The 25,386-nt window shown below is 38.8% G+C and overlaps 1 protein-coding gene across 7 annotated transcripts in view; it reads left to right on the top strand.

The window, feature by feature from the left end:
• The window catches only part of MYLK (myosin light chain kinase), a 218,379-nt gene that overhangs the window by 177,084 nt on the left and 15,909 nt on the right, over positions 1 to 25,386 (top strand). For all 7 annotated transcript variants that reach the window (XM_074873611.1, XM_074873610.1, XM_074873609.1 and 4 more), the window contains 5 exons: positions 9,623 to 9,925; positions 13,501 to 13,536; positions 13,635 to 13,728; positions 14,748 to 14,951; positions 20,122 to 20,339. In XM_074873611.1, the coding sequence (XP_074729712.1) occupies positions 9,623 to 9,925; positions 13,501 to 13,536; positions 13,635 to 13,728; positions 14,748 to 14,951; positions 20,122 to 20,339 (855 nt within the window). The remainder of the gene's footprint in view (positions 1 to 9,622; positions 9,926 to 13,500; positions 13,537 to 13,634; positions 13,729 to 14,747; positions 14,952 to 20,121; positions 20,340 to 25,386) is intronic.

Genomic DNA, 25,386 nt, shown 5'->3' with positions numbered 1-25,386 from the left:
ATGCTGAGGGGCAAGCTTCTCATGTGAAAGACTCCAATAAGCATTTCCCAAATTAAATTTGGACTGTAATGCATGTCAGGGAGCAGGTTGCGCGGAAAAGTTGTACAGTCTCCATCCTTGGAGGTATTCAAGTTCAGACTTGATAAGCAAGAACAATCTGGTTTGACCTTATAGCTGATCCTGCTTTGAGCAGGTCTAAAGACCTTCCTGAGAATATTTAAGACCATCCATATTCTTGGTTTTATACTTTCAGTTGTCAAAGACCTTTCTTCACAAAAAATAACATTATTGACTTACCTCCAACCAGAGGACAAAGGACTGAGCTTATCTGCCAGGATTCAAATCAGAAATGATCCTGCTATGATTTAAACCCTGAGTCCTAGACTGTAAACTATAGCTGGGTATGATTTTTAGAAATTATTTTTAATAATGACTTCTGGGGAAAAAAAGCTACCCTGCATTCCTTTGAATTTGGCTCATAAATTCTTAAATTTAACTACTCACACTATCAGACTCAGACTTCAACTGCAAACTTAACTGAACTGAGCAGGAGTTCTGATACTTACTTAAAAGAGTTTGAGTACTATATGATTCAATGAAGTTTGGGCCATGGGAAAAGATGCACTTGCAAGAAACCCAACTTTATTCTAAGGAATCTTTTTCCTTTGTGATTTTAATGAATATCAGTAAACAAAATGTCCATTACACTCAGCCTCCAGTGTGAGCTGTTTGCAGTCCACACACCAATAGTCAAGTTAGAGAAGATTTGTTAATTGATAGGCAGTGCAGTGTGGTGACGAGTACGCAGCACTGAGCCACAAGGACTGAGTCTTGAGTTTCACATTGATTCATTGTGTAACTTCATCTGTATAAGCACTAATAATACTGGGAGACCTGCAGTAGAAGTGAGACATCCAAGTTAAGCAATGTCTTCTTTTAAAGGGTTGACTGGTCCCAAAATGTCCACGTTGAGCTCTTCTCTATTGTTATGATTAGCTCTCTTAAATAAACAATTTCATTAGCTGAGTGATCTCTCTAGAGAGATTTTGCAACATGTTTCTGCTCCAAAACCAAAATGGCCTGATGTGAGGCTGAGCTAATGATTTACAGCAGACACTGTCAGATTAAAGTAGACTTCTGTTGCCAAAGCTGTATTAAATGAGCTTAGTGTAAGATAGGACTGATTTAGGCAAGGTAGAGCCCTCACTCTACAGTGACAGCAAGGAATATTCATTCCTTTCATGCCATTGGATGCATATGGGTAAATTTATCAAATTTATGGTTCTGAACATTTTAACTATGTGACAGGAATACCCCAATCTGTAACCACTTTTGAGAAAGGTACTGGGTTTTTATACTGGCTAAAGCTGGATACTATAACAAAGAGTCAAAATAGTAATGGAGTAGTCAACAAGGAGAATTTGGCACTAGAGAAGTAGTCTGTTCTGCAGCTATGCCAAAAGCCTCCTTCATGATTTTGGGCAAATTACTTCATGTTTCTATGCCTAGTATACAGGGGTTTTCTGATGATCAGTGTTTGATGAATACTTTGGACATTACGGATATCTTTTACTTTTTTTAATACAAAAGTAAAAACACATTACTACATTGCTACCTACCTGGGGGCTGATTTTGATCATCATTGCTTGTCTTTTATAAATCCTTTAGATTTGTATTATTCCTGGTATTGTATATAAAAAAAAAAAAAAAAAAGTATGGTGATTAGTGATCTGTATGGTAGATATATGCAGAAGAATAAGAGCAATATCATTATACCCCAAGAGGCCTAAAGATAATTGTTATGGTGTTTTTATTACTCTAAGCATTTGTGCACATACTGTGTACTGCATCCTCATGGAATGCACTTTCCTGTTGTAAAGTGAAAAACCAAGTACTTAAGGACACATGTATAAGCATGTTACACACAGGCATGCAAGTAATATAACATGAATTCACTAAGTAATACCTGCTCCTCTGCATGAGGTTACAATTCCATACTTGGATTGGGATGGAGAAGTTACTTTCTGTGAGGAAACTGTTACTTCTATGCCTTTAGCAGAATCTGTATGAGCAGTCTTTCCAAGCAAAAATGAGAAAATACAAGTTTAGCTTAAGAACAAGATCTGATCATCACTAACTCCAACAGTCATTGAATATAACGGTAGGACTATTAATTGCTTATATGAAGGGCTTGGTCCTGGTTCAAGAAGTGACATATATGCGTGCTATATTAGCGTTAGTTCTTTGCCCTGAAACTCTGTGATAAGGAAACGGGATAGCATAACCAACAGTTCATAGTGGCACTGTTGGCATTTTTTGTGAGTGCCTGAGAAATCTGTCTCAGTGCTAGACAGACTGAGTGGATCCAATGGTGGTCAGAAACTGTGTGTTCTCTCTCTGGAAAAGCAAGTGCAGACATCTGTGAAGCAGATAGTGAAGGAGAACAACCACAGACAGTTCTACAGAGAATAGTGCAGCTCAGAAGTACTAACATGAATGATTCTGAAACTTCAGCTTCTTTTGAGAAGTATCAGATTATATCTTGCAGTATCCATGAGATTCCATGTTTACTGTTAGGGTTGAGAATGCAGTGAATTTCCTAATAATACGTGGGTGGACTCGATCTCCAACCTTTAGCCTTTTAAATTCCTCTGGATTGCTGGAGGATTTTTGTCTCCAGTTTTATGGTTAAAGGGCAATCAGACTGGTGCTTAAGGGAGAGATGTCTTATGTTGCTGTTGTTGCTGCTGTTGTAGCTCAACAGTGTTGTAACCTCCACTGTCAGCCTCCACAATAATGCTTGGTGGCAAAACTCTGCTGCTGTATCAAAACTAAATTTCCACAGCAAGATAACAATGTGTAGAGGAAAACCAACTTACGTTGCTCTATGCATCAGTGCAGGTACACTGATCTAGGTTTATTTCTTGAAGAGCCACCAGTTTCAATGTCGTTCCTGTTAGGAGAAATTCTAGTAGAACTCCCTGTTTAGTTATTTTTCCTGATACTTACCTTCACTTTTCTTCTGACGAAGAAAAGGAAATGTCATGACAGTATTTCTCACAACAAAATTCCTGTATTTTACCTGCTGTGATATGCCAGGAATGTCTTAGTTACTAAGAAATCACTCATCATGACTCCTGCACACAAACATGGGGTTCCTAGGACTCAAACCTTGGTGAAGACTTGGAATCTGCTGATAGTCTTCCCGGGAAAGTCCTAAAATTTATTGTGCCTTTCAGTGGACAGGTATTGGAGCTCTAGTTCAATCAGTTATCAAATCAGATGCCTAACGTGTAGCACATGAGTAATCCAAATAGCTTGTTGACTCAGGCACAGGAGCAGATGGTCTTGAAAAAGGGCTCCTGAGAATGCATTATATATTTGTTTGTTCCATTAGGCCTGTGGCAGAAGGAGACGTTCTTGTGCTGAGGGCATTTGTGTGGGAGTGGTGAGCTCTGGTTTCGTTCCCAGCTCCATTCTCCTGCGTGTCCTTGGACAAGGACATTTTACTCTTTTATGCCTCAGTTACCCCAACTGGCAAAGCGGGAACAACAGCACGAAACAGTGCTCTGGGCCTCCAGTATTTGTGAGCTACTTTATCCACAGGTCTCAAAAGGGCAGTTTTTAAATAACTTAGTTTTATGCTGGAGTTGTCAGGAGGGGCCATATGGTGAGGGATCACATACTAAGGAGGCTAGCAGCAGTCCACAGTGTGTATTATAGGGCAGGTGTGAATCTCAAACTCTGGTCCCCTGAGCTAACTAACCTTGTTCATGTGGTCCTCGGCTCTGCTGGGGAGAGTGTTTCATTAGGAGAATATTTCTGTTCATTTCAACATCTCTTGTGCTGTTTTGTGGGGGGAGGCAGGCATTCTTTTCTAGTTTAAATTTATCCTAAACCTATGGTACACTAACACCCAGAAGGGTGTTAATGGTTGTTACAGGGTGTTAAGGGGCAAGAATATTTCTACTTACAGCACTCCTCTCCCTTGGAAAAAAAGCTGCAGGGCTTAGTTTTCCGAGCAAAGCAGAGAGGTCTGCCATGACCCCGAGCCCTGTCAGCAATAATGCCGAGTTCAGTTATGACCTTTTATGGTTTCGCTTTTCTCCTGCTGATGAATTTCAAATGAAGGCTTTGCCAGTGCTGTCGGCATGGACAGTGTTCAACTGGCTTTTGCAGCATATTAAATACCTTCTCTAGCTAAACAGCTTGTGGAATGGAATTAAATTGTTTCTTTCTGTCTGTTCTTTATCTGGCAGACAAATATCACAATAGCTAATAATAGTATTATACAGTAATATGATAACTGGATTTAGAAAGAAACCAAACCAATTTTGAGAACAGATAAAGAAAACAATACTTGAGAGACATTGCTTCAGTGCTGTCTCTGTTCGTAAAAGAAAAATAACTTTTTTCAGAGGCTGTGGTTATACTGTTCTCAGTTTTCAGAGGCTTTCTGCTGGAACAACACTGCTGCTTAAGAGCCCGCCAGATCCCTGCAAGATCTTAATGTGCAGTAAGCCCTATCGCCTTGCTTTGGCTCAGCCTGACCCTCACATCAAGTAGCAGAACAATTTCCATTTCCCAGTGCTCAGAGTTAGATAAGGAGATTGCTGCCTTTTTTGGTCTCCTTGCAGACTCTGTAAACTGAGCCATGTGGAGAAGGCAGTGAGATCTGGATAGCACAGCTTCACGTTATGTGGGTGTCCTGTACGAGCTGTGGGTTCGCCACCTATGCAGAAAGAAAGTCCCTTTCCTTATCAGGAGTAATTCTGAGTTACACACCACTGAAAAAAAGGCAAGGACCTCAAGTCAAATTTGTCTCATAAATAGCAATGATTTAAAGGCTGAGCATGCTTATGCTTTATGCTTCTCAGAGTGTACAAATACAAATTAATTAAAGGTTACTCTAGGCCGTATATCAAAACCTGTTTACCAAAATATTTCTGAGAATTTGTCTGAGGAAGGACTGCAGCTGAATTCAATTTGGGAGTAAATAAGAAGTGTGTGTTTCAGTCCTGGTATGGTCTTAAATGTGGCTTATACATTTCATGTGAGGCCAGCTCGTGACCTTACCATCTGCCCTAAGGAACGCATGCCACAAAGAATAAACTGGAATCTGACCTCATTGCTCTGGGGTAGTGGTAATTTATGTCTCCCTTTGTTGACAAGTAGGGTTTTTTTAATCTGTGCCTGGTTTGCGGGAGCACAAAGGGTGGAAAGCAGTAGAACCCTCCTTCACATCACCTCCACTCCTCTCTTACTCCTCTATGCATGGCGTATAGCACATATGAGTTGCTACTGCTGTTTCTCTGTGCCATTAGTGTCAGTGACTTTATGCAGTGTCTGTGCTGCTGTGCAAAACAGTCCCTGAGGCAGGCTTGAGGCCGAGTTAGCTGCTTGTCCATCTCCTTTGCCTGCCACTAGCCTTTGGGAGCCACCTCGGGGCAACCCTATTGATATTCCTAAAGAGCTTAAGTAGGGAGCTTTGTGCTTGAGTCCCTCTTAGCATTTAACTGTCCCACCTCCAACTATCCTGTTAGCCTCTGCAGTCATACCACTAGGCAAATGAGGTGATCATGCATCCTAGTAAAAGAGGTGTAAGTACTATCTGCTACAAAGGAGGTGGGTTTGTAGGATTCTGACCAAGTTCAGCAGGACTGTGTGGATACAATTTGACTGTGACAATCTAGAATATCATAAAGCTAAGTCTTCATTTGTTCTATGCATGCTGTAAGTTAGCCCAGACTGGAGTACCCCCAGTTTCATATAGTTAAGACATCTTATGGTGGAGAACATATACATGTTTTCTTTTGTTACATATAATAGTGAAACTGAAGTTAGAGCTCGATATTTTAAATTAATTGCTTCCCCTATAGAAATGTTCAAAAGGAGCACTGTAGTTTTTGGATGCATGTCCTTCCTTCTATTTCACACATTGGCTTGTGACTATGGTTTGGTCCAGAACAGAAAGAACAAAACTGTGGTCCAACAAAGGCTATGTAAAGCCCTCATAATACAAGCCTAAGTATGGTTTGCATGTGTAAAAGACTGCACATGACAGGCAAATGAAATATTCAAGATAGACAGCTCAAGGACATGAATGGTATACTAAACACTAAAATAGAAGGACAAAATAGAGAATTGTGCTTGACTTCCACATCCCTCCTCAACCGACTGGATATTTTTATTGGAAACAGTGGATTGTGCTGTTAGAGATTTCGTATTCCAAAAGGGAATGTAGTTTGGCAAAATATCCTAGCTTTCAATACAGACAGATGAATAAAGGGTAACCTTTAAAATCCCCATAGAATAAACTGTTGAGAAACAAAACAGACACATGGAGAGACCATCTGCAAATTCTCTGAATGTGCAGAGCTGTAGAATACCATCCAGTTTGATATCAAGTAATTTTTAAGCATGGTAAAATGGTACATATACATCTGTCATATTAAGAAAGAGCAAAGATTAGGCTTTCATTCTTGTTTATGATCTCCCATAGTAGCTACTACCCCGGTATTTATACATTGAGCAGATCTGCAAGCAGCGACACATGGTAGTCTTCAAACAAAAACGTGCATCTTTCTGGCCCAGGAGAGTCCAGCCAGGGTTGCAGGTTTTCATCTTTGCCTACTGGGAAAAATTTATTAGGAAAGTAGAAATATTCCCAAGGCTGGCAGATAATTCGACTAAAGTCATGTAGGATTTTCTTTGCCGCTGATGTCCCCTTGGCCATGAATGTTTTCTCTCCAGTGCTCATAAACCTAAATCTTGCTTCTGTAAACTATGCTGGCCAAATGGATTGCAGTTATCTAGGTGAGTCATGGAAAGAGAGGTCACCGAGGTAATTGTGGCCTAGGCAACTGATAAATCATGCCCAGAGTTTCATTTGGAAACAGAAGTGTGTTGAAAGTCAGCAAAGAGAGACTGTATTTTCATGTCCTGCACGGGAAGCAGGCTACTGTGCTCTTCAAAGACTGAAGTATATGCACTCTTTCCTCCTTCAGTGTAAAATTCAGTGCAGAGCATTAGGGCAAGCTAACACTTTCTTTTAAAAAAAAAAAAACCAGACACATACTGTCCAGATTTAGCTGTGTGCATAGCAGATGTCAGAGAATCTGCACTGCTTTGACAAACCCGAACAGATGCCTCTGTAAGGTGATAGACTACTGGCTTAGCTTTTTTCTTCAAAGTATTTTCCTCTTGCTATCAGCAACTGCTCTGTTCTGGTTGGATTTAGTGTAAGTCAGCTGTTATTTATCCAAGTTCTATCTGCATCTTGAGATGATGCAATGATGATTATATAGGAGAGAAACAAGACACAGAGCAGAATATTCTTCTGTACAGAGTTTGAAGATGACAGAGGTAGCATCATTCCCTACAAGGTCTGTATGGATAATAAGTTGCAGTGAAAAGAAGATGGCTATCACTGCTGTTTGACTAAAATCATACAATCCATGTGTGCCATGCAACCAGCTCTCTGGTGGCTGCTGTAGCATTGTACAAGGGTTCTGATGTTGTGAGTGGTGTGAGCATTGAATTCTCACTTCTTGCAGCTCCAAGGAGCCTGGGGCAGGAGTAGTAAAGGGAAGAGGGATGCTGCTGGTCAGGCACCAGGAGATCAAGCTTCAGTTCTCGTCTTTGCTACAGTCTCTCTTTGTAACCTTGGACAAATCATTTAACTTCTTTGTGATTCCATTCATGATATCTACACTATAAATTCATTCTTGTTAATAGTCTCTTATTCTGCCAGAAAATGTGGCAACTAAGCAGGTCAATAAGCCATTTCCAGAGGTTGAGGACATCTGGTCTCTGATATTTGTGCTCAACGAGAGACGTACTGTATAATGATGACTCCTAGTGGAATTCAAGTGTTGCCAAAACGAATAAAGATAACCTACATTCTGGCAGTCTCTTTTTCTTCTGCCTGGACATTCTCATGCTGAATGCAGTGGTAAACCCTTGGTGTCCATCTCTTCCTCCCTCCCAGTCTTTTCCCTCATACTTAACAAGTTCTATTTACATATCTTCCCATATGTTTAAGTTATAGAGGGAGATGGATTTTCCATCACAACTGAACTAAAAGGAATTACAAAAGTTTTTTCAGGGAAATCATTGGTCAACAGAACTTATACTCTTCCAAACAGTGAACTGTTATTTAACTTTCTTGATCAGATTAGACTACCCCATTTTCCCTTTCTATGAGTAAAACCACAGCAGTCAGAGGAGAGGTCCCTCTGTCCAAAGACTAAAGGCAAGTTTGTGGCAAACTGTGGCTATTTCTGTCTGCTCAGTGATTTTCCTAGGAATGATAATTTGAGTATGGAGGGACAACTGATATATTCTACCACAGTATGGCTTTGATCAAAGTCCACAGCAGTTCTCCCCAGAATTTGGATGTTTTTATTGCTGAGAAAGTGGCTGTATTTTTTGGCTGGTTTGCCAGCTCTGCCTTTCTTAAGGAGAAAGTCCATTAGCAATTTTAACCAGCAAAATGGGACAGGATTTTATCACTCCATGTCCAGTGTAACCACTGTTTGTAACATCTCACACTTTCTATCTTTTTCTTTTCATCTTCTGTCATTTTATCCCATCCTTTGATTTCTCATTCAACCTTTGGCCACTAGTTCATCCAGATCAACATCATCATTATTTTGTAGGTTTTGCTAGATTACTCCTGAGAGGATTATTCCCAAGGAAGATATTTGTTCCCTTTAAAGTCTTTTGAAGTGCTTAACTTCCATAATTATTTTCTTAATCAGTAATTTTTTTGAAAAGTCAACATTTTTGTCTGTTAGGAAAACATTAATTTCAATAACTATGAAATCATTCAACTTCATTTTGAAAAAGTCATATAACTGCAAGGTTTTTGTATTTTATCGTTTGCATAGTTGGCTGCTCATCTGCATACCAGGTTCTGGTGATACTGGCTCTATTCATGTAAATAAGGACTGCGGGAGCAAGCCTCTAACTGAGGAAAAACACAAGTTTCTATCTTCTACCTCCCCAACAATTTCCAAAATGCACATGAAATTAAAAGAATCTTAATATTTAAATGATTAATTCCTAAATTGAATTCATTTTCACCAAAAAGTGCACTAGGCTTCCAAAAACTGCACTTAGGTGAAGTTGATCGCTTGATTGTTAGTAAAGTTGTTACCCTTCAGGATCTGTGTTTCTGTGCCAACAAACTGGTTTTAGTATCTCTGCTACCCAGGTATAGGTGGATGAGTGACACATTCTGAGGCCGTGTAAGGTTAGTAGTGCCCCTGAAGTATGGAAATGGATGAAGGGAGCTGGAGAAAGAGCGTCACAGCTATGATGACTGTTACAGGGGTAAACCTCTAAGGAAGTTCACCAAGGCATTGTTCGCACTATTGTGGGAGATTTGCTTTCAGTACTTGCAGGCATAGCTGTGACTGGTTTTAGTCTCCATAGTTTCTGTAATGATAGCTGTGAAGGGCATTAGGCTTCAGCACGGCTTAGCAAGATGCCCAGGGAACTGAACAACCCATGCTGAGGCCCATGCGGGATTGGCATCTATGTTAGCTAATTCAGGTATGTCTGTCTGTGCTGCAGTTGTTCCTTCTCCTTCTCATGTGCTTTGCATATGTTTTTGCAGATAAACCAGACCCACCCGCTGGAACACCTTGTGCATCAGACATACGGAGTTCCTCCCTCACTCTCTCGTGGTATGGCTCCTCTTATGATGGTGGAAGTGCGGTGCAGTCCTACACTGTGGAGATCTGGAACTCAGCGGATAACAAATGGACAGATCTTACTACCTGCCGCAGCACCTCTTTCAATGTGCAGGACCTGCAGGCTGACCGGGAGTACAAATTCCGTGTGCGAGCTGCTAACGTGTATGGCATCAGCGAGCCCAGTCAAGAGTCTGAGCTGGTAAAAGTTGGAGAGAAACAAGAAGGTTAGTTTTTAAGAGAAAAAAATCATCTAAATTCAATTAAACGATATGTTAACAGTTCCCTAGTGAGGTCAGGCAGCTGTACACACTCCTTCGTATGTGCCTCTGTGCAATGAATGCTTATGCTGACTGTTAAGTGTGCTGAAGTCCCTTCGCAGACTTCATGTGGATATCTGACCATATAAGTTTTCCATGCATCCAGTGCAGAAACTTGGCTTCAGGGGTCCAAAAGTCCTGTCTTGTGAAAGCAACTGATAATTCGACTTCTGGCTTGCTGTGTGAGTGCTGGCTGACAGATTTCTGTAGTTCAGTGCACAGGTAATGGGAGACGAAACCTTTCACACGTGAGTTACACATTCAGACTATGCCCAGTTGGAAAATGATGTTTGGTGGCTTACCTGAAACATACTGATGGGTTCATTATGGTTTATACTGGACCATGGAAAAACAAGCCATAAATGCTATCCCAGATTTGCTTTTGGAAAAAGTAAATGTGCTTGCTGCTAGCCAAGCACTGAATATGCAGCAGAAACCGAATTAGCCTCTCATACCTACTTATAGTTCCCGTGCTTCAAATCCCAGCACGGTAGAGCACCTCAGTCCTAGAACACTAATCTTGAATTCAAGTCTACGCTACCTAGCATGTTGGTTTTGCAGCATTATGGGTGCTAAAAATATTTTTTAGGGTTTTTGATTACAGTTGCATGTACTTGTAAAAATATTTTGCAGTATATTTTGCCTCTTATTTTTTGCTTAAGATCTTCTCAAAGGACTAATGGGAAGAGCTGGAGCATTTTAGAAATTATTCGGAAACTGGTACCAAAATTTTAAACACACACAAAAATCAGCATTATTTTTAAAAACAACTATTGACTGTATATTTTTGTGCACACCCACATCTACCTACTGTGCAAGGATCACTTTGATAGTCATACCACACCAAAAAGCCCAGACCAGGAATAATATATTTTGTGATTTTTCCTGTCTTTGAGGAGTGGATTGTGTTGTATCTTTCCCTCCTTACTTATGTATGCAGGGCTTTGGAGTTCTAAGTGTCTCACATAATCCTTGTGATGTTATCTTTTATTGCCACAGCAAGACAAAACAATAGCAAAGTGGTGCAGCATCACTCAACTGTGTAAGCCTCTCAACACACTTTTCCAAACAAAAGTAAATCATATTTCTCTTCAAGTGGTAAATTGGATGCATTCTGAGAAATTTCTTTCCTCTGTTTTAAAGATTTAAAACCTGATCTAAATCAAGATGCAGCTTCTCTTCAAAGGGGGGAAAATAACCTTAGGAGTAGCAATAAAATTGAAAGGAAGATAGATGGTATCAGCTCTTCATAATAAAATTCCCTGTGTTTGAATGCTCTTTCTTTAGTTGCAGGATGAACACCTTCTAGAGTTGGGGACCTGACTCTTCCCTACATTTGATTTTTTTTCTAGAGCAAACATTACTTATACTGGACCAAAGCAAACAAGCTATTTTTCTTTTTAAGACTGAGAGTTTTCTTACAGAGATTTAATACAAAAAGGCTAGAAAGTGTATGAATCCTTGTGATACATATTAAAAACAACAGAAAATCTTGTTCTGAGTGAAAAGAAAATGTATTCTGTTTTCAGGAGGGTGAGTTGTCTTGGGGCTCTCAATGCCAGGGCTTCTCAATTTCAGTTCTTGATACTGCAGCTAGCGTGGACAAAGGGCAAGTCACATAAAGTGTGATTTTTCAAGTGTGTGAATACAACTGGTGCTTTAATTCAAGTCAGTGGAAAGTGCATGTGTTCAGCACCTCTCAGAATCAGGACTTTAGCTGCCATCTATGTAAGCACTTAGCTGAGTAACTAGGGATTTTCTGTTGCTGCCAGAAAGACTGATTTCTGATTTTCATACTGAGTTGGCCAGTGCATATTAGCAATCACAATATAATCTTAGTGAACAAAGGCATAGCTAACTTTTCTCTGTGCATTTAAAGAAAACAGCTACTAAAATAAGGTTGTAAATCACAACAGATTGAAGTAGGCTTTGCCACGTTTGAGGAAACTTTGGTACCATTGACTCACTTCTGAGAAAGGTTTTAGCAGAGCTACTCAGCTCTTACCAAGCTCAGATATGTTCCACTTATCTAATTCAGGCTTCCACTGGTGGATCAAAATGTTTCTAGTTCATGGCTTCAATACCGTGTCGCTGCAGGACCGGGAACTGGCTTCTTTGTCTAATCAGTATTTGGCAGACATTAACTACTGGCAGCGTGGCTGGGATCAGCTCCCTTGTGCAGCCCTTAAAAGGGGAGGAAAATGTGATGTGCTCTGTGCAAGTGTGGTTTCTAGCTGAGGAAGATCTGAGGACAGCTGCCCCTGAGTGGGGAAGGCTCACTCCCCTCCCTGCTCTTTTGGTAAATTGCTGCAAACCAGCTAGTTGTGCTGGGACATAGAAGTGTTGCAAATCCAGAAAAAAAGAGAGAGGGGTTTTAGTAACAGATTATACCCACTTGGTTGGCTTTGCTACCAGAATACAGATGCAGCATTATGTGTGGGATGTGAAAAGGTGATGCTCATGCATCAGACCAGCTATCTGCTCGCCCTGCACCCTTTTTTCTGTTGTTTTCTTCTCATCCACTGCATATAACTCTATACTCTAAAGCACCTAACAGCATCCAGAGTACCGTATTAATGCTTCAGCAGCTAAAGGGGGAATTGCACAGGTCACTGTGCAACTGCCTTTGCAGTTTTTCAAATTACTGGTCATAGCCACAGGTCTAAGGAGCGAGCCCAAGCGGTGTAAGTAATATATAACAACATTCCAGCTACAACCCCTTTCCCCTCATACCTGCAGGCAACACAGGGAACAACACAAAATGGGTGCTACTGACAGTTCATGCACATGAAAATTAAAAATTAAAATTGAGACACTCAGGTCAGCTTTTACTCTGTCTTATGTCACTGGGCTTGCCAACATCTCTTCCTGCCTTTGAGTATGCCTGCAGAACTGAGGGTCCATTTGGACCTCAATGATTTCAAAATTCAGCCATGCTCAGGAAAGTGCATTGCTGTCCAAATTTTCTCGTCATCTTGAGTCTGAAAAAGTTGTCTGGATGCTTTGCAGGGGATCTTTTCATGTACAAACTTGCTTTATTTTTGGCTTTGCAATCCAAAAAATGCATATAAAAGTTAGAAAAAATATTTGTCATTGAACCAGGAATGTTGTTATTGATTTTAATATTTTTAATTCATTTTTCATTTCACTAAGGCATTCCTAAAGCTGTTTATTAGATTACTTTGAACTGATTCAGTATGCTGATGTTCCTAGAGGCAGGTATAATAGACAGGTACTGCTAAATACATGAACTTGATTTATTAAGAAATGGTGACCAGATTGTGATTGTGTAGTCAATAGTTACATAGAAGTGGTGAAGAGATTTTAATTACGAAGTTAATGCACAAACTCCCTGACTGCTTTTTTGCTGCTTAGTCATAGGATCTACCAGTTGCCCGTGTTACTGTGAATAATTTGACTATCTTATGCAAGTACCATATCCTATATAATAAGTAATTTCTGTCTGTTTGTTTTCATCATAGAACTTAAAGAGGATGAAGTGGAGCTATCTGATGATGGTAAGAAGTTTGTATTTTAATCAGGACAAATGCAAATCTATGTTTTTAATTCATGTTTTATGGAGGTTTTAATCATGGTCCTTAATACTTATTTGTAGAAGGGAAAGAAACAGAGGTCAACTATCGGACGGTTACTATCAACACTGAACAAAAAGTTTCAGATGTCTATAATATTGAAGAAAGACTGGGATCGTAAGTACTATATTGTGCTTCTGAAGACACGGAGTTTTCAAGGCTACCAGTCAATTATAAAGATCACGTGCATTCATTCTTTGATGGTGTCACACTTCCAACATTCTAGATGGGTTCCTCTGTTGCAGTAAAAGTAGACTTTAACATATGTTGGCCTCCACTCCATAAAGATCCTTTATTCTTATTAATTGATAATTTTAAATAGGCACTACACGCATTTCTGGCAAGGAAAATGTAGCCTACAGATGAATAAAGCTAGAGGATTCATTCGTTGTTCAGTGTTCTAAAAGCCAGCTGAAAAAAGGGTACACATTGTGTACTTGCATTTCTATTATATCCATTAGAGGTAATAAGATTATCCTGCCCACGGGCTAGAATCTCTGTTCACAGCAGTCATAATCCCAAGAGCATTAATAGTATTGCTCAGTGAAGGTCAGTGATTAGCCTGGCTGTGTTTCTCAGTGCTCAAACTCGTGGTTATGTGAATTGCATGCCATGATAATCTTTCAGCAATTTGTGCTGCGGGTGGTGCTGAAGGCCAGGGGATCCTGTGTGCTGCCATTAACAAATCCTGACAAGTGTATGTAGAGGTGGAATCGTACATATACAGCAATGTGAAATAATAGTACTGAAGCCTCTAGCATTCAGATTCTGATTTCACCTATATCCTATACCTGAGATGTCTCCTATCTGCTGCCCCTTCAGAGATGTTATGACCTATAGAAAACTGTGTCCAGAAAAACTGGAGTCATATGAATTAAAGCCTGGTAGGAGTCCATTTTTTGAACCCTCTTACATAAAACTTGCTAATTGGGATAGCAGGGTATCTCGAAATGTGGTATTCATGCAAAAGTTCTTGGAGATTACTCTGCACAAAATTAGTACAGAACAGTACTTGATATGAAGATATTTTAATTTCAGAATAGAGTGGTTGCGCTGGAATATTTAGTAAAATGTTGCTATTTATGGTGGCTCATACACTGCAAAAACATTTTATGGAAATAGTTATATATTTTCAGGGGGAAATTTGGACAAGTCTTTAGGCTTGTTGAAAAGAAGACTGGAAAAGTTTGGGCGGGAAAATTTTTCAAAGCATATTCTGCTAAGGAAAAAGAAAATATAAGGGATGAAATCAGCATCATGAACTGTCTACATCATCCAAAACTTGTCCAATGTGTAGATGCCTTTGAAGAAAAAGCCAACATCGTTATGGTCTTGGAAATGTAAGTATAAAGCAGATCACACTAACAAAGCTAATAATGTTGAAAATAATTGTGCATACAAAAGTAGCAACTTACCTAGACATGGGACTGTCAAAAGCTTCAACATCTGCAGGGCCTGGATGGTTTTCACATCTTGCAAGTTTTTCCAAGTATTTACCCAATTTGTTTAAACTGGGTAAGTGAATCTGTGTTGTATCTTTTAAAAATCAGTGAAGATGTGTTACAGTCTTTATTGTCTAGTTTGTTTTTTAATCAAGTACATGTGGTGTTTTTCTGCAGCTCACTTATATTGCCAACTTGGGAGGGGAGAGAAAAAAGTTAGCTGTCATTTGGGCTTGCGTTTAGAACCAAAAACATGTTTAAGAAGGAGAAAAAATATTTTTTTATTTAGGCAGTTCTAAACATGTATTGAAGAAGCTTGTGTCAAATTTCACTGAAACACTGATCTTGCAGGTGTCTCACAGAGAATTGAATGTTGGTGCATAACAGATAGTAGGAGAGAAATACATGCTTGAGAATGCAAACATTTAAGCTACATTCTACAAAACTGTTGAATTTCCATGGAAAATTCATCCAGGCAAATTTATAGTACCCAAGAGATATTTGGAAAAATTCAGTTTTCGTCAAGTACTATATCCAGGTTTTATATTTTTAAGAGACCTTAAAGGATTAGTCTGATGTGTTTTTCCTGCAACAACTTAAATACTCTGATTGCAAAACATTTATTTATAATAAAGGAGGGCTGTCTGAAAAATCTCCACAGGTGAACACAGTGAATGTTCTAAATCTAGATCAGTAGATGCAGAAAGATTGGTTACACTGACTGTTTCCCCCAAAAAACTAATTAAACATGAATTGATCTGCCCCTAACTTCAATATACAGATTCTCCATGATGGTCCAGGTGTAGCAGTTGTAGAAGGGAGTTTCTCCTTGAAAGTCATTGCACTCCTCATCCAAAGCTATACGTTCAGTTAAGTAAAGCTGAATTTGAAGACAGCCTGTGTTGCTGTCTTGTTCTTGCTGAGTAAGATAGCAACACTTAATTTTACCTCCCAGAAATCATTTGCCTTGAGCTACTTATGCCACACCACTGTGGAAAACAGCAGAAAAGTACCACAAAAGCAGTGTTGTAAAGCATCTCACAAGGCTGTGACTTGGGTATGTTTGTACTTAAAGATAATAGATATTTACTTCCAGAAAAAAGAAGGCTCAGAATATGTTCTTGCACCAGAATTCATTATAAGAAAAGAATCTGCACTGCGTGGGATGGAAAGTAATGATCAGACTTCAAAAACAGTAACGACCAATGTGACCAAAGTTTACATCATCCAGAACACACCTGCTTAGTGTGAAACCCATGCTCGTGGCAGTAACAGCTGGAAAGAAGATGAAATCCTGATCTGATGTTTTTCCCAAAAAGTTACATCAGTCAGTGTTCTGCTGCCACATCTACTTCATGCGCTGTCTGCTGCAAGGAGAAGCATTTTTTTTTTTGTGGGCTGGAATTGCTGAATAAGATATAAATCGTTAAAAGCAGAAGAGACTATATGTCTATTTTGCTTGCTTGGCACTTGCCCAGATTATGTGCAAACTACTACTGCACTAGCAATTTCAGAGACTGGATCTCCATTATACAACCTTGGTACTTATGTGCAAGAGGGTGCTTTTATTTTTAGATTCAGCAGTTGAGCAAGCTGATGATGGTAAGGGAAGGGAGCCCTACTTAGCTTGGAATGGGGAGCTGGCAGACCTAATGGAAAACAAGGAAATGTATAAAGAGTTTTGAATAGCATATGGCTTTACACTCCATTAGTTCCCCCTGCCAACAGGGGTCTTACTTTTTAAGAATATAGAACCCCAAAGGGGTCTTACTTTTTAAGAATATAGAAAACTGCAATCAAATTTAAAGTAGTTTTTTTTCCAGTCTAATTAGTATGTGAATTTAGTTTGGGGTGGCCACCTTTTCTGGCTTTTGAACCCCGCCACACTGAAATTTCCATAGTGTCGAGAGCCGTAGGAGGAGGCGTTCTTAAAGCAGGGCGCAGGCAGGCAGGAGCAGTCTGTCCCTGCTCTGGAGCAGGTCTGGGCAGAGAGATGCTTGTGTGACACCTGCGTGTCAGATGACTTGGTGGCCTCTACACTGCTACGTGTTACCCAGCTGACACAGTGCCAGCACAGCAACTGCACCTGCATTGCTAGAGAGCCACTGATGGATCATTTCTGGTTTGGCTATTAAGCTAATATTTCTTTTCATATTGAAGACGTTGTGGGAAATACCTTCAAAACTTCTTAGTATCTAAACTGTTCTCATTATTCCCCTAAGAGTCTAAATGCATGGATTTCAAATAAATCAAGCTCATCTGCCATCAGTCTCCTTTTAAACCAGCTTTTATCTGTGACTGGAATTTAGCAGCTCTTCCTCCACTCTAATTGGAGCTATTGATGAGAAGCACCTTTGGATTTTTCTTCCTGATATTCATCCTGAATTTTTCATTTTAATTTTATTCCCATATCCTTCTTATAACTTTTTGAACTTCACCCTCTCTCCTTTTAATATTTGTCATGCCACTATTTTATATGCTTTGATTTCATATTTATAATAAATTCAGAATTTTTAATCATTCATTTAAAATCAAACACTATAATGATTCAGATCACTTGATGTGCTCTTCCCTGGAAACCCTCCCATCTGCCATTTGCTGGAAGTCAGGGGCAAATCTCAGGCATTTCCTTTTCAAATATAGCGATGTACTGGCTCCACAACAAGCATCTCAGTGGAAAAAGAATATTTGAAAAACAGTAGCATGTTGTGAATGGCAGTCAAGCCTGGGAGCTAAGTGCCTTAAAGTTATTACATACTTCTGATAGTCAGTTTATTTTGACATAGATCAGAAGAAGATTATTGGATTTTAAATTAAGATTGCTAAAGCAAAATTTCAGCAGTAAACTGTGTTTATTTGCTGTGATTTAATCGGCACAAGTCACTAAGGTTTTCTCTTTTTTTCAAAGGGAGATTTATTAAAATGCAGTTGAGTATTTGCCTGGGCAAATCCAAGGTAGATTATTCTCACTGTTCCTCCATGCCCAAAACCTTATAATAAAATATTTTTAAAATGTGTATTCCGTGACTCCGTAGGCAGGAATATTTTCCTCTGTGACCTCATCTAGAGAAGACTGAAAAGAGGAGAATCCAGAAAAGAATGAGAGCTTTAGATTCTGAACTAATTGTGACTATTTGAAGAAAGCCTGCTTCTCCTTCTGTGTATACGTAGAACCTAACCTGTATTGGTTCAATTCAGCTTCCTGATCTGGCAAAAATTAAACTGGATTTGGCTCAGGATATAAATGCAAAAATATGCATTCTATAAATGCAATTGCACTTTAATGATGTTACCAGGGTGTCTAGAGGTCCCAGGGTAAAAACAGCATGCAGGTGTATTAACAGTAGTTAATTTCCAAATAATATGCTAAAAAGTGGTGCTTGAGACAATGGTATGAGTTCTGAAAACTTTTCACTTTAAGGATCTGAAAAGTATGAGACTTTTGTAGTAAAAATGAGTTGTCATTATCTGTGTTAAATAGTCAAAAAGTAACTGGTACTTTTTAGTCTTAGGATGGTTATTGTTTGGAATTGCAGAGTGCTCCAAATATAAACATTTTGTATGCAGGTGTTTTCATAAACACCTCCATACTGGTTAATGTCTTACTGAAGTAACAAAATCCTAGATCCCCAATTTATCAGAGCTGTTTAGTCAACAGCTTTAGCCATATTATTGGCTTTATGTTACCAATGTGCTATAATCCAACATAACCTCTCAGTTTGTCAAGCATATGCTATTCTTACTATTTTCATGTTAATAGGAAACTGCAGTAGCATTTCTAATAATATATTTTTTGGAATCTTATAGCCAAAGCAACAAATGTGTCCAGAACTCCAGATGTTTCAATTTCAGTTATATATGATATAATCATATATCTGACAACGTGCAAACATTGCAAGGCCTGTTTTCAGTTGTGTGTTTTCTTTCTGTAACTGAAATGTGCAATTACGTTTGGCAATAAGCATGAATACTGCAAAATATTAAGCCATATAAAGACCATGGAGTGTTTAATTTAGAACAGATTTCTAAAAGCAAAGCTGCTCTTCACCATTTGCTCCTTTCTGTATGGGTCATTCACCCGCTGCATACAAAAAAGTATTTCCCATCTTTGGATGTAGGCAGTTGAGTGATTACTCAGAATTAAAAAAAAAAAAAAAAAAAAGAAAGAAAACAAACAAAACAAACCACAACTTAAATTTTGCTTCATTAAATCTAGGTTAAAAATGTCCCACTTTAGTTCCAAAAACAGTTCAATCCAGGAAATTCTACCCTGGAAAGACCAATTATTTCACATCTTAAATAAGCATGAAAATTCAGTTGACCCACAAGGAGTGTGATGATGGCTCAGCTAAAAATATCAGCACTGAAAGAGTTGTGGGTTATATCCTTGTCCTGTCAAAGCTAAGGAGGAAATTCCCTCTGAGCTCACTTGGGTCAGTAATTTACCCTTTGAGCTTTGTATTCCAATTAACCATATCATTTGAATTCTTCCTTCTTCAGCCTTTCTTTGTCACTCAATCTCCCTTCTTCCCAAATTTTTGCTCATCTGCTAGAAGGTTTGTCCTCTTTTCCTGGGACCCATCCCATATATTTTAGTTTTCTTTATTTCTAAATTACGTTACCTGCACTTGTGTAGTGACGGGGCACAGGAGGGAAGGAAGCAGTGAGAAACAAGAGCTCAGAGTCTGGGGTGGTGTTAGAAACACATCTCAGTGGGGTGACAATCACATGGAGCGCACTTTACTGCCAGCTGCAGGTGACTGAAGCCTAAAGGCAGGATGTAAATCCAGTTACATCCCTACTGCCTGGGATAACAGTATGAGTGTTTCACAGTCCTAACCTGGGAAGAAGATTCAGAATGGAAAAAATCTATTGGTTTATACCACACAGAAGAGATGATTCTTCCTATGTGATCCTTGTGTCTATGGAAATTGCCATTGCAAAACATAGATTGTGTCCTGAAGTGACTATTGCAAGCTTGAACTATCTGTATTTCTGTAAAGGAAACAGTGATTACTCTCAAAATGAAAATGTTACAGAAGTTCTCTTTTTATTCTGTCTTTCTTAGGGTTTCTGGAGGAGAACTCTTTGAACGAATCATTGATGAAGACTTTGAACTGACAGAGAGAGAGTGTATTAAATATATGAAGCAGATTTCAGAAGGAGTTCAGTACATCCATAAGCAGGGTATTGTCCACTTGGATTTGAAGCCAGAAAATATTATGTGTGTCAACAAGACCGGTACAAGTATCAAACTCATTGACTTCGGACTTGCACGAAGATTAGGTAATGACTTTTCTGCCTATTTCAATATGACATGGAGAAAAGGGCAGGACAAGCAGCAATTCATACTTACTATTATATTCTTTCATGTATAAAGAGTAAATAGACATGTTTCCTATAAATAGTTCTGGTTTTAGGAAAAAATAGAAAAAGGAAAAAAAAGACATTCAAGAATGAGAGTAGCGTGCTGCATCTGCAAGAGGAGTTTGCAGTGAAGTGCATACAATCTACCTACCTGTTTCTATGGCTAGGGTATCCTTGTAGATAACAACTACACAGCAGTAGTAATGTTGACAAATATTTACATTTGCTACAGGAAGCCATAAACACTAACTCTGTAATGTAAAAAGTAGAACAAAACCTTGATCTTCATGAATACTGCAAATCCTTGAAACTTTTGTAACAGCAGGAGTTAAGGTGACTTTCTAGAAGCCTTTCAGATATGGATAATTACATTCAATTCACATCTCACCATTAATGATTTTTTTATCCTAAACTGCAGCACATCATCATAAATGTTAAACATGGGAGGAATTCTATAAAGAGCTGTGTTTTGATCATGATCAAAATTATTAATAAAACAGCACTACTTAAAAATAATGCAATGAGTTGGGGGTGCTGGGGGAAAGTTCTATTTGTCCAGATGCTCCTACTCTTCCTTAGCTGTTTTTAGCTGCTTCCTATCATTCAATTTGGACTAAGCTTTCCAACATGCTTTGCAATTTGAAAGCCAAAGGCCTCAGAGGGTTCTTGTCTTCATATTGCTCAGTGTTAATTCAGCTCTAAAAAGCAGCCCTCCCACTGTGTTTGTTAATGTTAAACAATACCAGCATCACACACTGATCTTCTTTAACTTTGTATTTTCACAAGAGAAAAAAAATCATTCCAGGAACTGAAAGTACCTAAATACTTTATGAACCTGTTACACTGGGAGAGTTAAGATTTGAGGTTCATCTGACATTAAATTGATTGGGGCGACTCATATGAATTGCTACTGTCTATATGAAGGGGACCACAGCTAGATTCTTAGTTGTAATGTTTTGCCTTCCCTCTGTAAGCAAAATGATATTTAATACTCATTACAAAGTAGAACAATCATTTTTGTAAGAGTAATTTGGAATTACAACCTTCTGTTTTTTGTTATCTGCTCATCCTACTTCTTTTGACACGTAACAGTCTCCAGCATACCCAAGAATATAATTTTACTAAAACAAACCAAAAATGGTATATTGAATGAATAGGGGAAAAGAAATCTGCTTTTCAGACTTTTAGATGATGTTCAGCTCCAAAAGCGTATTACATGAATCTTGGTCACATGGACACTGTGAACTCAGAGACAAGGTGTTTATTTCATTCATTAAAAGACATCACTGCCATTTACGTTCCTTCACCAGTACAGAGCCAATAGTCTTCTGGGAGCATGAACTGGATTTTCTTCTTGCTGAGGAAACAGATGAACTGTTAAGTAAGTTCCAGTGCTGAAGTTTTCGTTATCAGAGGTGCATCAAAGACTTCATCCCATGGCATTCCAGCTGTCAGCCTGAAACCTGCACATTTACTGCTGAACTGAGTGGTTTTTATCAACAAGAGATAGAATGTAACCACTGAATGGCCTTTTAATAGAAATTTCTTCAACTACTTCTTTAACTTCAAACCACAGTTAAACCCACATTTAGCAAAAAGAAGATCCTGTTTTCAGTAGCCTGTTCATATCCATCAGCTTTTCCATTTCTCTGTTAATATTGTGGCATCACTCTATATTGCACGGCTGACAGTAGCTTCTGAGCTGCTACAGTCATGTCATAGGTAGTAAATCTCTAACCTATATATAACTTTTCTTGATGTAGAAGGATGAGAGCTACGGGCACTGACGCTGATTTTGATTTTACAATACTGTACATTCATTTGGATTAATATGTTGCTAATTCTTGCAAAGTTACATTATAGGCATTTGCTGTTTCACCAGCAGGCTATTCCGGATAACTCAGTGTATGTGGCATTTTCTTAGGAAGAGAGTGTGCCCTCCTGTTCCATGTCCATAAAGCAAAACCCCCATATTAATCGTGAAGACATTCGTAACATTTTGGTCGAGATGTTTTCCAAAAGTAGAAAACCATTTTTAATGTTTCTTTTACTTACAAGTATGGCTAAAACCACTTTTCAGTAAGTGCCCTCTTCTTGCCAGTTGTCTTATGTGGTGCACTGAGGCCATGCTCCTCCACTTGCGCTCCTTCAAACCTTGTGATTTTGAAATTGGCTGTCAAATTCAGTTGGGCTTTGATAGATGTGGGATTGGAGCCCTCATACTATGGACCTGACCCTGACTGAGCAGAAACTGCTCAACCAAGGGACTGCTGAAGGGAACAGTGGCTGATTTTGCACTTCAACTTCTGAGATTTACTTTTACCTTTTTGCAACTATTACAAACTAATGCCTCTAAATATTCAGTGTTTTGATCAGTTTTAAAGAAATTGGGATCAGCTCCTTCTGCAGTCATCTTCTGCAGCTAATTAGTTCTCTTGCACTGTCAGGAAATACCAAAGCTGCAGTGGGATATTTTCCTGACCTTTTTTGGTGTGCTGAGGAACACATGTAGAAAATTGTTTAAGATAAACTTCTTAAGGAGAAAAGAGAATGGGTTTTGAGTTCTGTAAAGATTTTTTTTTTTAAATTAGTTGATTATACACAGTGTTGGCAACAGTTTCCAGCTAGCTTGTCAGCTTTCTATCTGAACTGAGGATATCCAAACATAGATCCTACTTGTGTACTAAGCTTGTAAACATCTGGGTAAAGATTTGACATATTATTGCATAGAAAAGGTCTTATTCTTTTCTTTTCTTTTTTCTTTTATACACAGAAAATGCTGTATCAGTTGTTTCACACTATGCTTGCACTCAAATGCCGTGTTTTCAAAAAACATTTCTCTGATCTATGGGCAGCACATTTCATACACCAGCCTCTTGCATACACAGTGGTTCATGGTAGTTTACACAGTGCACAGAAAAGCCTCCAAACTTGGATGTGAGCCTGAGATTTGGACGATCATGATGAAGCTTTTAGAAAACAGGTTCTTTGTGACAAATTTCAGTAATTTTTCAAAAGGACAGTTGGAAAAAAAAGTAGGTGTTGACCTTAAAAAAAGGCAAATGGGAAGATGGTATATTAGGCTTCCTGATTGTGCTTGGAAGAGGAAGGGTGATCTCTCACTCCTCATTGCCACTGTGGAGAAGACATTGCCCTTGTTTTAGACTAAGTCTGTTTAGATTGGATATTAGGAAAAGGATCCTACTTTTGGGGGTAAGAAACTCTGGTTATGTGAGTGTAGGGATGTTGTGGGATAGCTTTTGAATGTGCTTTTTAAAGGCCAGTCAGACATCTGGCAGGAAGGTCTTGATGTTGGTGAATTTGCATGGGAGGATCTAGGTGATTTCCTGGGGCAGCTCCCAGGCATTCCTCTGTCTGTTTCTGTCTCTGGAAATGGGTACTCTCTGCAGGGGTGTCTGAAAGCAGGGATAACATCGGAAAATGAGGTTTCTGCATTTAATTTACTGTCGCCATACCATCATTAAGCAAATTATTAACTCCATATATCCTTCAATTTTCATTTGGTAAGTTGGGGATTCGCATACCTCAAAAGAGCACTAACCTAGGTGTATGATTACATTTTACAAAATGGCTTAACAGCTTTCACTGGCAGCAACTGTAGGTGTGGAGTCAGTATTGGGATCAGCATTTATGTTGCAAAACTTGGTAGAGGAAGTTCAGGTAAATAAAAATACTCTAATGATTCAGTGTTTTGGACAAGTAACTTCTATTGTAGTCTTCTCAAAACTTTGATCTGCTGTTGTCTGAGGTTTTTTAAGCTTTTCTCTTGATTACAGAGCTGCAAATCTCTTGTAGTAACCTTAACAGGAGCAGGATTGGAATCACTTACATCTGTTTTTCTTTCATTTCATATTTGTTTTGTTTAGATGGTAATGTCTTTGTGAGAGGGATGATTCCTCACTATGTCATTCTGTTGTGCCTAATCTGGATGCTACTCTTGCACAAAAGAAACACATAATGCAATGAATCTCACTTAAGACAAAATATTGATTGCTCAGGCACCTGTGCAGACTGGACAAGAGTTTCTCAACCTAAATCCAAGCCTGTTTCAAGTCAGAAACAATGTATTTCCTGACATTTTTGTATTTTTATAATACAAATTTTTTACTGGGATTGTTTTTTTCCCCAATCCCTAACCTATTCTTTAGTTTCCTTCCTTCCTGACCTTAGTCTTTTCCTCTTCTTCTTCCCATCTTATTTAGAATGAGCATCAGTAAAAATGAGCTCATTGAGATTTGCCTAATAAGTTTTATCTAAATGTCTTGTGTTTCACACTATAAACAGAAGTTAGACATATCACTCATAGCTGCACACTGGCAGCACAAACTGGCAATACTAGGTTCTATACAGGTTGTTTTTCTTCTTTAATCCCTGTATTTTCCAGTAGAGCATCACTGGTCAGTCAGCACAAGATGAAGAGTTAATTCACACGTCCCACCACCTCATTCTTTCAGTTCACCTTGCTAGCAGTAGCTTCATTGTAGCTCATTTTAAAAGCATCCACATCATGTTTAAGCAGAGCCAAATGTAGGACACCTGTGCTACAGGCCAGCTGAATAAAAGTTTGGAGTGGCAGCTGATGACTAAGCATTTGTGGTTCCCCTACATCACTTTAGAGCTCCACAGATATGCTTGTAGGCAAGCCTGGTTTTGAGAGCAGCCTTAAACCCAGTTTTACTGACAAGGTAGTGATCTGACAGGTGCATGTCATCTGCTTCTTTTTTTGTTTCACCACCAACCTGTGCCACTTCAAATTTCAGAGACATGCAACCCCATGTTGATTTTCTTTCCTGTTTAAGCTATAAAAAATGAGTTGGATTAAAACAGTTACTTATTATTATTATAATTTTATCACTACTGTTTCTTTTTATAGTAGAATCCCTGGGCAGATCCTTGAGCTTTGATACCTTTTAGATAATTTGTGAAAACTTCATCTTCTTTCTAA

The sequence above is a fragment of the Strix uralensis genome, chromosome 6 (assembly GCF_047716275.1).
Source record: "Strix uralensis isolate ZFMK-TIS-50842 chromosome 6, bStrUra1, whole genome shotgun sequence".
Classification (NCBI taxonomy): domain Eukaryota; kingdom Metazoa; phylum Chordata; class Aves; order Strigiformes; family Strigidae; genus Strix; species Strix uralensis.
The sequence above is the reverse complement of the archived record's forward strand: the minus strand, read 5'-3'. Positions and strand labels throughout refer to the sequence as shown.